This window comes from Podarcis pityusensis (genome assembly GCF_964106645.2).
Source record: "Podarcis pityusensis genome assembly, chromosome: 16".
NCBI classification, from domain to species: Eukaryota; Metazoa; Chordata; class Lepidosauria; order Squamata; family Lacertidae; genus Podarcis; species Podarcis pityusensis.
In genome coordinates this window covers 26,152,454-26,167,320 of record NC_138041.1, presented here as the reverse complement: position 1 = coordinate 26,167,320, position 14,867 = coordinate 26,152,454, and the positions used below count along the sequence as shown (strand labels likewise).

Genomic DNA, 14,867 nt, shown 5'->3' with positions numbered 1-14,867 from the left:
AACTACAGCAGCAAGAATGTTACTTGCCCCAAAATGGAAAGAAGCAGAAGTCCCGGCAAAGGAAGAATGGATACAAAAACTTACGGAATATGCAGAAATGGTGAAACTCACCGGACGAATAAGAAATTGAGATAGCAAATTTTTAAATAAAAGAATGGAAATGGTTTATTAAATATTTACAGATAAATTATAAACAGATAAAAACTTTGGCAGGATTATTGTAATAACCTGTAGTTTTATAAGAGTACAGTGGTACCTCAGGTTAAGTACTTAATTCGTTCCGGAGGTCTGTACTTAACCTGAAACTGTTCTTAACCTGAAGCACCACTTTAGCTAATGGGGCCTCCTGTTGCCGCTGCGCCGCCGGAGCATGATTTCTGTTCTCATCCTGAAGCAAAGTTCTTAACCCGAGGTAATATTTCTGAGTTAGCGGAGTCTGTAACCTGAAGCGTATGTAACCTGAAGCGTATGTAACCTGAGGGTATGCAGAAGATATTAAAAATGAATTTAAAGAACTGCAGAAAGAGGGGGAAGGAAGTTGAGTTTTGAAATGTTAAAATGATTGTAAAATTAGTGAAATGTATAAACCTGAAAAGCATAATTTTTTAAAAAAATTTCAAGACTGAAATTGCAAGAGTTAGATGTGTGCAATATGCGATTGTACAGTACCTTTAAATGGCAACAAATTCCCACTTGTGCCATTTATTACTCTGTTTTTGCCACAGCCATATGAGAGCCATTGCCGGCCGTGTGGATTTGCTGATACCTCAGGCTGTTTCTGCTCCCGATGTGTTTCCAGCTTCTGGCTTAGCCTTTGCGTTTTCCTTTGGGGGGGCACCTGCAGTTAAAGTGGAAGCAAGGAGCAACAGTTCCTCGTTTCAGTACTCAGACAGACCTGGTCATCTCTTTTTTTTTTTTTTTAAATGATATTTATTAAGAATTTTAAAATTACAGGAAAAACAAAAAAGAAAAAGAAAGAGAAAAAACAAAAGAAAAACAAACCACAATCAAACAATACAAATTGATAAAAATCAAAATCAAAAAATAACAACAAAACACGTAACAGAACACAATCAAAAAGCAAAAATAAGCCACAAAAATTTAAAAACAAATCCAATATTCTCAAATCCTTAACTGTCATTACCTTCTTTCATTAACCTCCTCACTCCTCCCTTTTTTTGTATCCTAGTTGTTAATTATCACAGCAAATCCTTTCCATTTTTCATAGTATTCTGTCATTACATTACCTTAGTCTATTTTAACCTTATCTTACTATAAAGGACCCTAAAACTTAAAACTTAGATCTTATTTATACCAATTTCTCATAACCATAACATATTCTTACATAATTCTTTTAACATTTTTGCTAAAGCCAAATAATTTCGTTCAAACATTTTTCTAACATTCATCAATTTTATAAAGCAATCCTAACAAAAAAAAATTTCAAATTTTCTTCCAATCTTCATCCAGCGTCTCTTCCTCCTGGTCCCGGGTTTTGTCAGTCCTTTCTATCCCATCAATCTAGTGCATTAACCTGGTAATCTTATGTCCGAGGCCCTTAAGTCTCTTCCATGTCCCTTCCACGGCTCTTCTTCATATTTATACCTGTACTTTACTTTGTCTCCTGTTCCTTTCACTCGTGGGAACTCCAACTTGACAGTGTTTTTTGACCCTTCTCGACAAATCAGCCCCTTTTCCATAGTCCACAATAAACTCCATGTGGTATTTAAAAACATGTTTCATAGTCCCTCCAGAATTAAGAACCCCCACAACCCCAAACATCTCACGGCCCATTGCCAGACTTGAAAAGTCAAAACATCCCTGCATAGGGGGGTCTATCCAACCCCCCATTTCCAAACCAAACAAAACTCTATCTCTCCAAATCTGGCTTTTTCCAAGTTCATTTGTCAGATCCAACAACTCATGTTCCTGCTGGGCCACAGCTCCCTCCATCTCTGGCATCCGAGGTTCAGCAACATCCTCTTCCCTCATCTGATCTGTCAGAGCACACTCCTGATTTAATTCCTGGGTGGGCTCAATATATTTACCCACTACCTGTCCAAAATTTCTGATCGCAACAGTCATCAAGTCCGTCTTATGTAGCTGTTCCAATAGGGCACTTGTTTTGCAGAAAGCACGCACCAGAGCTTCTGAATACATTGTTCTGCAAGGTCAGAAGTCTGTTCCCATGATCGTAATCTGTTGCAGCTGCAGAGCTCCCCGATTCAGATTTCGTAACAGTTTCACAGGCTCCCTCTAGGGGAAGAACTTCTATTTGTTCTTTTCTTTTAAAGGCAGATCTAACAACAAAGTTTCCTTTTTCAGATATTTTGTCAATATTTGTTCCTTTAAAATGCGGAGAACAATGGACTCACTATGTTTCTCTTCTTTAACTATCTGTCAAAGACGTTTGTCTATGGTCAATGAGCTTCCCAAAGGACGTCAGTCCTGACACCCGCTCCCAGGTTCAAGACGGTGGAAAATTACTTTTCTTTACACTCTCTTCTGCAGGTTTAAACAGTCCGGAAAAAATCCCCCCTCTTCTCCTGCTTCCAAAGGGGGTTCAACAATTTTAAATGATGAAAGTTAATCCTTTACAAACGATTTTCTGAACTCTAGTTTGCCATGTCTTTGCTTTAATCTATCTACAAGAAACGGAAGGCTGACTTCCTGTTTAGACCTTCCCGTTTCAGTGCCAAATTGAGAAAAATTTCTTAGTCCAATTTTCCTTTCTACTCGCAGGTCATTATTTAAAGTCCAATTGTCCGAAATTAAGCTACTCACGGATGATTGTTTTAAAAGCCAAATTGTCCCAGGAAAAAGGCAGCGCTCTCCGGCAACGGCTGTGCGGCTTCGCTCCACGGAAGAAGAAGTTGACTCTCAGCACCGCGCCACTTGCCCCTCTTCGCTCCGGAGCCCGTAACTTTACGAGTTGGGGGGGCGCAAAAGGTGCCCGCCGAGTCCCATGGTCACAGGCTTCATCTGCCTGTGATTTTTCAAAGGGTCCCCGCTTCGCCATAGCGGGAAGACCCGTTTTCTGCGGAGCTAGTCCCTCCGGATCAGAGGGAGTCCGCCATTACCGATGGCGCCACCCCGGAAGTCCAGACCTGGTCATCTTCTCAGTCCATGTGGAGCCCCAGGCAAGGAGGGGGCGGCCGAGGAGACCAGAGTCCTGGGCATCAAAAGTAAAACTCCTCTGGCTCGCTTTGCAAGGGGGGGTGAGGTGGGGAGGGTGAAAGGTGAGGGGGTTGTCTTTACCTAGCTCCTCCTGGCAGTTTGAGGCATTTGGAGGCATTCAGGAGATTTGAATGGAGATTGGCCAACTATTGACAACAGATTTGGTGTGTCCGATTAAATTAAGAAGAGGATAAATAGGTCAGAGGGACGCGGGTGGCGCTGTGGGTTAAACCACAGAGCCTAGGACTTGCTGATCAGAAAGTCGGCGGTTCGAATCCCCGCGACGGGGTGAGCTCCCATTGCTTGGTCCCTGCTCCTGTCAACCTAGCAGTTTGAAAGCACGTCAAAGTGCAAGGTACCGCTCCCACGGGAAGGTAAACGGCATTTCCGTGCGCTGCTCTGGTTTGACAGAAGCAGCTTAGTCATGCTGGCCACATGACCCGGAAGCTGTACGCCGGCTCCCTCGGCCAATAAAGCGAGATGAGCGCCGCAACCTCAGAGTTGGTCACGACTGGACCTAATGGTCAGGGGTCCCTTTACCTTTAAATAGCCCAGAGAATTCTCCAGTAGGAATCAGCCTTATGCCTAATTATAGAACGATAGACCTGCAGAGTTGGAAGGGGACTCTGAGGGTCATCTGGTCCAACTCCCTGCAATGCAGGAATCTCAACTGGAGCATCCATGACAGATGACCATCCAACCTCTGTTTTCAAAACCTCCACAGAAGGTCTACCACATTCTGAAGGAGCCTCTTCTACTGTCAGACAGTTCTCGCTATCATAAAGTTCTTCCTAGTGTCTCTTTCATAATCCCCTAACTATAGAATACTAACTATAGACGAACCATTAAATAATGCCAAAGAAGTTATTAAAGAAATAGAACAATTTGGAAAAGTAGCAGGTTTTAAATTAAACAAAAGCAAGACTAAAATATTAGTTAAAAATATGAAACAAGACTTGGTTGATATGTTACAGCAGGAAATTGGTATAGAAGTAGTCAAAAAAGTTAAGTATTTAGGAATTTGGTTAAGCACAATGAACATAGATTTATTTCAAAATAACTATACACTGGTGCGGAATGGAATTAAGAGAGACATGGAAATATGGGGAAGAATGAAATTATCATTTTGGGGAAGGATTTCAACTATCAAAATGAATGTGCTACCAAAGATGTTATTTTTGTTTCAATCAATTCCTATAATCAAGGGGGCAGCAATTTTTAAAGAATGGCAAAAAGCAATTTCAGTATATGTCTGGCAGGGGAAGAAACCAAGAATACAATATAAATTGTTAACAGATGTTAAAGAAAGAGGGGGCTTCGCCCTGCCAGATTTGAAGTTGTGCTATGAAGCAGTATGCCTCTGTTGGTTAAAGGAATGGATGCTGTTAGGAAATACAGATTTGTTGGATTTGGAAGGTTATGACAATAGATTTGGTTGGCACGCATATCTATGATAAGGTAAAGGTACCCCTGCCCATCAGGGCCAGTCGTGACCGATTCTAGGGTTGTGCGCTCATCTCGCTCAAGAGGCCGGGAGCTGGCGCTGTCCAAAGACACTTCCAGGTCACGTGGCCAGCGTGACTAGCTGCATCTGGCGAGCCAGCACCAGCGCCGCACACGGAAACGCCGTTTACCTTCCCGCTAGAAAGCGGTCCCTATTTATCTACTTGCACTTAGGGGTGCTTTTGAACTGCTAGGTAGGCAGGAGCTGGGACCGAACGACGGGAGCTCACCCCGCCGCGGGGATTCGAACCGCCAACCTTTCGATCGGCAGGTCCTAGGCTCTGTGGTTTAACCCACAGCGCCACCCACATAAAACAAAAATCCATAAAGGATTTGGTAATCACATAATTTTGAAGATCTTTATATGAGGTATGGGACAGGTATAAAAACTTATTAGAACATAAAACACTGTGGTGGTTATCTCTATTAGAAGCTATGAGTGTGAAAAAGATAAATATGAGTAAAAATTGGGTTACCTATGAGAAATTGTTGAGGGGGAAAGGAAATAAATGGAAAATGAAACCATATGAAGAGGTTAAAGAATATGTAAATGATTGGTTGCACTCGCCAAGTCAATTAAATATATAAAGAGGATTTAAAGGAAAAGGATTTGATGATAAAAAATCAAAATTTGAAATAGAAATATTAAACAATGAATGTAAAACAATGTCTAAAATGTATAAAATACTGTTGGAATGGCATTTGAAAGATGAGGAAGTGAAATTGGTAATGATACATTGGGCAAAAGACTTTGCATATAATATACAGCTTGAAGAATGGGAAAGGTTGTGGAATGAAAGGATAAAATTTACAGCCTGTAATGCTTTGAAAGAGAATATGATGAAAATGATGTATAGATGGTATATTACACCAGTGAAATTAGCTAAAATGTATAAGACAAATAATAAATGTTGGAAATGTAAAGAAAAAGAAGGAACATTTTATCATATGTGGTGGGAATGTAAAAAAGTTAAGAATTTCTGGGAAATGATATATAATGAGATGAAAAAGATGTTGAAATATACATTTTTTAAAAAAACAGAAGCATTTTTACTTGGTATTATAGGTCAGGACATTAATAGGCAAGATGTTAAATTGTTTTTATATGCAACAACTGCGGCAAGAGTATTGTTAGCCCAGAAATGGAAACTAGGAGAAATTCCGACGAAAGAAGAATGGCAGACGAAATTAATGGACTATGCAGAATTGGACAAAATGACAGGAAGGATTCGAAACCTGCGGGACCAGAGATTTACAGAAGATTGGAAGAAGTATATGAATTATTTGAAGAGCAACTGTAATCAACAAATTACACTAGTAGGACTACAATAAGTTTTATAAGGAGAAATATACGAAGTGTTACAAAATAAAAAAAGATAGAGATATTGGTTATGAGTTTGAAATGTAATAGGGAAGATAAGAAATGCATACTGAGAGATTAGATTGGAAAAACTTTCAGACAGGATTGATGGAAGTCAAAAATTTGAATAAGATGTAAAAGTATGTTTAATTACTGTTGAAAATGATATGTTAAAAAAAGTAATAAAAATTTATATATATATATAAATGAGTAAACACTTACAACTAAGAAAATAAGCATAAAAGATAAGGAACAATGATCTGGAAAGCAATTAAGTGCAAGATGTAATCTGAATGATATGGTACAAAAATGATAAGAAAATAAGAGCATTTAGTTAGAAGATTTTGAAATTAAGGTAAAATAATGTAAGCAGAAGCAGCAAATACTTAAAGAACCAGAATGGGAAGTTGAGGGAAGTCGCTTGGTGGGGGATGGGGGGAGAATGGGATTTATGCATTCTTGTTGTTTATGCTTGTTTATGACTATGCTGATATAAAACTGTAAAACCCAATAAACAAATTAAAAAAGAGAGAAATTTGATTCATGTGGCAAAAAGTTCCGGCCTCCTTTGCTTTTGCCAGTTGCTGTGGAACCAGTTAAATGATGCTATCTCCAAGGTGGCAGTTATGGAACTGTGTGAGAATGGAATGCTCAGGAATGCTTCATTCCCAGCAGCAAACTGACGCAGCCATTACCCTCCAGAACCTTCCTTTCTTACAGACCCTCTTGGGTGCTGCCTCTCGGTAATTTCTCCTCCCTCAGAGGCTTGCAGTGGGGCATCTATAGTGGGGCATCCTCTGCACACCTTACAGCTTGTCAACATCCTTCTCAAATTGTGGTGCCCAGAATTGGACATATGAATTCAGGTGTGGTCTGGCCAAGGCAGAAAAGAGAGGGACCATTACTTCCTTGGATTGGGGCACTAGCCTTTGTTGATGGAGCCCAGAATAATATTAGCTTCCCCCCCACCCTTTTCTTTTCTTTTCTTTTCTTTTCTTTTCTTTTCTTTTCTTTTCTTTTCTTTTCTTTTTTTGCTGCTACTACTACTGCTGCATCACACTGTTGACTCATGTTAAGCTTGTGGTCCATCAAGGCCCCTAGATCCTTCTCCAGGTGTCCCCCCCATCCTATATTTTTGCATCTGGTTCTTCCTGCCTAGGTGAAGAAGTTTACGTTTGTCCCTACTGAAATTAATTCTGTTAGTTTCGGCCCAGTTCTCCAATCTGTTAATGTCATTTTGAATTCTGATTCTGTTTCTGTGGCATTAGCTACCCCTCCCAGTTTGGTGTCATCTGCAAATTTGATGAGCATCCCCTCAATTCTTCATCCAAGTCATTTATAAAGACGTTAAACAACAACTTGCCCAGGACAGAACCCTGCGGAACCACACTTGTCACTTTTTCCCAGGATGACAAGGAACCATTAATAAGTACTCTGGGTTTGGTCAGTCAACCAGCTACAAATCCACCTAACAGTTACCTCATTCAGCCCACATTTTACCAGCTTCCTCATGAGAATATCACGAGGGACTTTGTCAAAAGCCTGACTGAAATCAAGATACACTACGTCCAGAGCATCCCCCTGATCCGCCAAGCTTAACTCTGTCAAAGCAGATATTCTGCCACTGAGCTATGTCCCTTCTCAAAGGGCCTTCAGGGGTGTGAATTTATGTTTGGATTCTATTCCTCCTAAAGGAATTGATCTAAATATGGTTTGTCTTGGAGTACCAGAAATTCTCAGGCAGGGTGGGAGGTGGGGGGAGAGAAAAGATTAGGATTGGCTCCACTTTGACCTTAGTCCCCCCCTCCCTTGTTTCTTTGCAACAGTTAAAATGGAAGAACCCTCTGAGAACGGGAATGTTGTGCAAGACCTGAAGGAAGACCTCGAGGAGCAAGACCTGGCCCCTAGCCTCCCCAATGGATCCCTCGCTCACAGCAGCCCAGAGACAGGGATTGACCTATGGATATGGGTCCCGTATTTAGCGGGTGAGGCAGAGTCCAGAGAGGGTGGGGTGGATGGACTGGTTGGTTCAGAAAACATGGGGTGGGAGGGTATCTGAAGACAGGAGTGACGCACTCGCAGTGACTGGAGAAAGCAGAAGGGATCTACGCTTGTCCACACTTAGCCAGGTCCTGTATTCCACCAAGGGGGTTCATCCTGGCCTGCCTGGGGGGCTCTCTCCCTAGCTACCTGAAGCAGGTGTATTGGATCTCCAGCTCCCATTCCAGATTCTTCCCAGGATGTGGGGCGATGGGAAGGGCCTCCAGGTACCCTGTTGCTTTCCATTGGGGGACGGGGACTTCTGGCCACAGATTAAGGGGAGGGGAGAGGTCAAGTAGAAGAAGAATTTGCAGACAGTGTGGTCGACAGAGGAAACTACAGTGACATCAACTGGCAACACAGTAGAATTGCAAGCAACTTAATTCCTTATTATTTAGGACATCTCGTGGCAAAAGAGAGGGAACTGCAACTAAAGAGCTCACTAAGTTATGAAATTGAGCCAATCTTAAAGACTGGACATAGTGACATTAGATAAAACCTCAATACATAATTTTCTGTCAGAGATACATAAATTAAATTAAATCAAATCAAATCAAAAAAGAACAAGAGAAGACAAATTATGACAGCAAACCAAAACAAAAAACAAACAAAAAACAACCAGGCTCCTCAGCTACTTTGCTTCAACAAGGAAGAAGAAATTCAGGAATGGATCCAGATATGGATCTGAGAGAACTGATTTTGAACTTGAAAACAGATATAGGAGAAATGATAAAAAGATCTAGGTGAAATGAAAAAAGAAATGAATGAAAGGGTTAAAGGAATAGAAGAGAAATTAGACAGGAAGGAAGAATGGAGGCAAACTCAAAAGTCTCAGAAACATTTGTCTGGCAGGTGAATGAGCTTACAGTACAGAACAAAGAACACTAAAAAAAATACAATAAATAAAAAACAAGACTCAAGGTCAGGAGGAAGTTATGAAGAAAACAACAAAAGAGAATAGAGAACCAAGGAAAGAATATAATAAGTTTTAAAAAAAGAAATAGATGAGTTTAAAATTAAACAAGAAGCTATCTAGGATACACTTGCAATTCTACAAATGCAAAGTAGAGAGAAAATACTCAGATTTTGAGGGATACCTGAGGAACCTGAGGAAAATTTACAGAAGAAAATAATAGATAATCTAACCACCTGGTTAGGATTACAGAGAGAGGAGGTACTCAGATACACAGAAAAAATATTCAGAGTCAACTCCGTGAAAGCGAAAGCTAATAAATGGCCAGGAGATTGTATTGTAAGGTTTACTTCAAATTGGATTAAAGATAAGATACTAATGACAAGTAGAGAAAGGAAATTAAAAATCGATGGAAAGGAGATTATAATTTTAAAGGAAATCCCACCCCATCTGCTTAAAAAAATAGACAAATTTCAATTTCTAGCGAAGGCATTAAAAACTAAGTCTATTGATTTTAGGTGGGAATTTCTGGAGGGAATTTCTATTTCAAAGGGAAAAGAAGACGATTTGAAATGGTAAAGGATGCTAATATCTTCTGGATAAAATACTGGAAAGAACTGGGGGGGGGGGGGGACACAAACAGCCCATAAATGGAGACTCTAACAACAAACGAGATATCCGAACCGGAAGAAGACAGCGAATAATCAGCTGATGAACAATGAAAACACGACTGACTGCTATAAAAGTAGAGTAATAATTATACTTGAACTTCAACCTAAAATATATTTCCCTCCCTCACACTAGTAAGTGATGTAGCAGAGCAGATGCCCCTCAGTATAGCTGAAAGCTAGTTTGCAGGTTCATTTTAATCTCTTAGTTAAGTTTATTCCTGGTGTCCCCTTTTGATCCCTCTTAAAAAAATAAAGACACAAGAGTCTTTCTTAGTAAAGTAACAAAAGGTTGACACATTTCCATTCGTAATATGATCCCTGAAAGGCAGACTTTGCTTGATAGTTGCACAAAGAAACTGTGTGAGTTTGTCTCATATGGAAAGTGAACTCATGTGCTGCTGGCTGAGAGCCAGCAGATAGCAAAATCACATTAAGATCACAAAATGGCTGCAGGACATCAGCATGGCAGCAAAAGATCAGCAAGCAAGACAAGAGAGAAACAACAACCGAGAAAATGGCTGCATGACTCGGCTCTTTTATGGAGACAGCCAGAGCCAGGCACATCTCCCCGGTCACATGAAGGAGGAGGATATCCAGACCAGTGGAACAGGCAGTTACACTGAATGGGTGTCCCACTGCCTGTGCCCTTCTAGGCAGTGGCGTAGCAAGGTCAGGTGGTACCCGGTGCAAATATATTTTTGTCGCAACCTCACATTGAAGTTTCCCCTCCCTCCCTCCACGCCCATTGAAGAATGCTATGCAGGCAACTATCCAATGTAGATCCCGCCTTCTCCTCCTCCCTCCCTCCACCCCTTGTCAAATAAAGCCACGCCCTGCCCTTCTCCAGCAGCATATATAATGAATAAAAACAATAACCCAACAATAAAAACAGCATATATAATCAATAAAAACAACAACCCAATAACCCCCCCGAATAATAGAAGATCAAACATTAAAAACTTCCCTATACAGGGCTGCCTTCAGAAATAATAATAATTTTCAATGTTTGATGTTTTAGGGAATGGCTAGTCTAACTATTTTAATTGTTACGCTGTTTTAATGTACTTGTACATTATATATTTTAATTATGCATGTTTTAAACCTGTTGTTTTACTGTAAATTTTAATTCCCGGTAGCTGTGTTTCTGCAATCGGTTTGAGTGTCGTTTTGCTCTTGCCCTTTCTTAAGATACTATCCCCGTCTTGCATGGGGTTGGTCTAGATGACTCTATGAGTCCCTTCCAACTCCATGATTTCTTGACTCTTTTGGTATTTCTTCTTGGAATGAAAGTTGGTACCTGGATGAACAGCAGCATGATGCAGTTGTGTAGCCGACAGCTTTGCATGCCCTTTCTCGGTAGGAGCCAACTGGAACAGCGCCCCCTCGCAAGGCCTGGAGCGGTGCCTGAGGGAGCTGCCCCAGAACACCCCCAGCCAGCCGTGGTCACCAACTGCCAGCTCCTCTGACAGCAGCTCCTACGTCAAGAGGCTGCACCCGTGGACCATGGAGGAGGTGGAGGCCCTGAGTTCAGCCCAGGAAGGTGAGCCTCTGGGGTTGCACCTCTAGCAAGGCAGTGGAAAGGGCAAGCAATGGTGGTGGAGGCAGGTGATTTCGTCTGCCCTGCACCTTCTTGGTAGGGCAGGTATACATTTAAACAGGAGCTTACTGACATGGCACCAGTGCCTGGAAAGCCTCTGAGCACCTACAGCACCCCTTTAGTTGTGAAGGGCTGAGGAGGTTATCTTTTTTTTCTCTTGGAAAGTAAATAGAGCTGAAGGAGTAAGTGGGGAAGAGAGACACTCGTTCCCACATCCTGTTTTTCTCTCTCTGAGGTTTCAGGGTGCAGATTCTATCGGATCTGACTTTGACCCAGATCCCTTGGAAAAGTAAAGTTTGTGTGCAAATAATAATAATAATAATTTATTATTTATACCCCACCCATCTGGCTGGGTTGCCACCTCCATGTGGCTCCCAACAGAATATGAAAAACATGATAAAACAGCAAACATTAAAAGCTTCCCTAAACAGGGCTGCCTTCAGATGTCTTCTAAAAGTCAGATAGTTCTTTATCTCCTTGACATCTGATGGGAAGACGTTCCACCGGGTGGGTGCCACTACCGATAAGGCCTTCTGCCTGGTTCCCTGTAACCTCACTTCTAGCAGGGAGGGAACCGCCAGAAGGCCCTTGGACCTGGGTGCAGTGAGGGAATCGCCAGAAGGCCCTCTGTGTCCGGGCTGAACGATGGGCGTGGAGACGCTCCTTCAGGTATACAGGGCCGAGGCTGTTTGGGGCTTGAAAGGCCAGCACCAACACTTTGAATTATGCTGGGAAACATACTGGGAGCCAATGTAGGTCTTCCAGGATCAGTGTTATGTGGTCTTGGTGGCCACTCCCAGGCACCAGTCTAGCTGCCGCATTCTGGATTAGTCGTAGTTTCCGGGTCACCTTCAAAGGTAGCCCCACATAGAGAGCATTGCAGTAGTCCAAGAGGGAGATAACCGGAGCATATGCCACCCTGGCGAGGCAGTGCACTGGAGAACCATTGCTGCCAGCTGATGTAGTCTTTCTCAACCTTGGGTCCCCAGCTGTTGTTGGACTGCAACTCCCATCATTGCTAGCTAGCAGGTCCAGTGGTCAGGGATGATGGGAACTGTAGTCCCAAAACAGCCGGGGGCTGAGGCCTCGGAGAGGAGAGGCATCCCATCCCTCAGCGCCTTCAGTTGGAGTGTTTTTGTTCTTCCTAGACATGGGATCAAAGGTGGATTGGACTTTGTGGCAGAAGGGGACGGAGTTCAGGCCTTGGAGCACATTGCTCACTCCAGAGGAGGAAAGGGGGCTTCCTTCCACCCGAGATCCAGAGCTTGTCATCATGGACAGCCGAGCTTCGTCGGCCTCCCCACTCCCCATCGTGGAGAGATTCCTGGCCAACATTGCCATGAGCCAGCTGCTTCCCTCCAACATCCCACCTGGCGATGCCAAGAGTCCGGGCGACGTGGTACCCAGGAGATCCTGGCAAGGGATGGTTGGATCACATCCCACAAGTAAGTGAGGCTGTGGGTAGCCCTTTATGGCAGTAGGTTTGACCAGGGACCTGCACCTTGCTATTAATTCATTCATTAGTATGCTGTTCATCCTCCATAGATCTCAGCGGGGTTCACAACATAAAAACACAAGGTAAAAACCCAAAATGTATCTAAACCAAGCCTCCTCTTCAAGCCAAGGAATCTCATGGACTTCCCTTCTCCCCATTGTGGGTGCTGCCGTTAATCATTTCCTCCTGCATCTTTTATGATAATCCACATCTTTTACAGCTCCATTGTGTCCAAATTTCACCCTTAAACCGCAAGTGATATTCCAATCCTACTGACGATTTTAACTGTTTGCAATGGTTTTTAAGATAGGTTATACATTTTCCCCATCCCTTATTGAAATTTTGGTCTTCCTGACTTCTGATTCTTCCGGTCATTTGGCCATTTCGGCATAGTCCATCAACTTGATCTTCCATTCTTCTCTGGGAGGGACTTTATCTTCTTCCCATCTAATGGAAAGAGTTACACCTGAACTTCCAGCAGGACAGCCCAAACGCTGATGCAATGCATCCCTTGATTTCTTTTGTTTCAGCAAAAGCTGCTGCAGATGCTAGCCACCAACCTGTGCTAGAGTCCTGGAAGGAAGAAGGAGCAGCGCAAGGTTTGTAAACTTGGGGAGGAGGAGGTTTGGGACAAAGGAATGGACCTGTTCTCTTGGCTGTGGTCTGTGATGCTTGTTCCACCATCGAAGAGCTCTTCCCGTCAGAAAGTCGTTTCTGTGATTGAGTCAGAATCTCCTTCCTTCTCTCTCTTTTTTTTAAAATAATTGTTTTCATTTGATTTTTTAAAATATAAACATACAACAAACAACAATTCAAAATCCAAATACTGAGATTACTCTGAATCTCCTGACTTTCCCCCATGCCTTCCATGGATCCTAATGGAAATAATTACAACTGCATATCATATTTATTTATTGAAATAAATATTTATTGAAATAAATATTGAAATATTTATTGAAATATTTTTCCTGCTGAATTGTCCATAGTTTCCTTTACATTACAAGTATGTTTAAAATCCTGCCAATGTTTTAACCTGCTTGCAGTGGTCTCGTATATAAATTATAAACTTTTCCCATTCTTTTTTAAAGTTCTTGTCTTCTTGATTTCTGAGCTTCCCAGTTAATTTTGCCATTTTGGCATAGTCCATCATCTTGATTTGCCATTCTTCTCTGATCGGGGTTGTCTCTTCCTTCCATCTCTGGGCCAGTAGCATCCGTGTGGGTGTTGTTGCATACATAAACAATCTTTTCTGATCCTTTGGAAACTTGGTACCTGTAATTCCTAATAAGAAAGCTTATGGTTTTTTAACAAAAGTTATTTTGAACCTTTTTTTCATTTCATTATACATCATCTCCCAATTTTTTCTTTACTACTTTACATGTCCACCACATACGATAAAAGGCACCTTTTTCTTTACATTTACAGCAAGTATTTGTACTCGTTCTGTACATTTTTGCTAATTTAACAGGAGCCAAATACCTCTGGTATATCATTTTCCTGTAGTTTTCTTTTAGTGAACAACATGCCATGAATTTCAAATCTGTTTTTCCATAGCCTCTCCCAATCTGTCCTTCTCATTTGAATCCATTGGTTCAGGTCCTGCACTCTGGAGCAGCAGGAACCCATCTTGTTCCATCTTCCATGGTGGGACAGCCTTTCAGATATTTGAAGACAGCTGTTTGGGGGGCTGATGGGAGTTCTAGTCCAAAACATCTGGCAGGGACCCATTTGGGACGCACGAAGGCTGACCTGTTTGCACTGCCCCTCTGGATAGCGGTGAAATTCCTGAGTCTTCTTCACCTTCCTTTCCCAGCCTGGCTTGGTGCCGCTTCCCCAAACAATGACATGGCTTGTTATTCTTCTTGTTCAGAAACGGCAGCAAAGGAGAAGCCCCTGAAAGGGGTGCTGAAGCGCCTGAAGGAACTGATTAACAGCCACCCCCCTCACATATTCCGCAGGAACCACAATAGCAGCTGGCAGTCAGCCCTGCGACAGAAGATGAGGAAAGGGACCTGTGGGGTCTCCCCCTGGCCAAGGTGGGTCTGAACATTGCAAAAACACACTCCGGTTTAAGGATACCCAGCAGTTCCTTCTGGTCCACCCTAGCACCT

The 14,867-nt window shown here is 42.3% G+C and overlaps 2 protein-coding genes across 4 annotated transcripts in view; one reads left to right on the top strand and one right to left on the bottom strand.

Annotated features, from left to right (window-relative positions):
• The window catches only part of DRG1 (developmentally regulated GTP binding protein 1), a 165,524-nt gene extending 154,460 nt beyond the window's left edge, over positions 1–11,064 (bottom strand). The window contains exon 1 of the mRNA XM_080986418.1: positions 11,061–11,064. The gene's annotated coding sequence lies outside the window, so the exon portion shown is untranslated. The remainder of the gene's footprint in view (positions 1–11,060) is intronic.
• LOC308465967 (uncharacterized protein) overlaps positions 6,668–14,867 on the top strand; it is a 13,616-nt gene continuing 5,416 nt past the window's right edge. For 2 of the 3 annotated variants that reach the window (XM_080986475.1, XM_080986474.1), the window contains exons 1-6: positions 6,668–6,783; positions 7,867–8,025; positions 11,025–11,204; positions 12,410–12,706; positions 13,287–13,355; positions 14,627–14,792. In XM_080986475.1, the coding sequence (XP_080842601.1) occupies positions 7,872–8,025; positions 11,025–11,204; positions 12,410–12,706; positions 13,287–13,355; positions 14,627–14,792 (866 nt within the window). In that variant the 5' untranslated portion in view covers positions 6,668–6,783; positions 7,867–7,871. The remainder of the gene's footprint in view (positions 6,784–7,866; positions 8,026–11,024; positions 11,205–12,409; positions 12,707–13,286; positions 13,356–14,626; positions 14,793–14,867) is intronic. The other variant, XM_080986476.1, reaches the window with a different exon arrangement.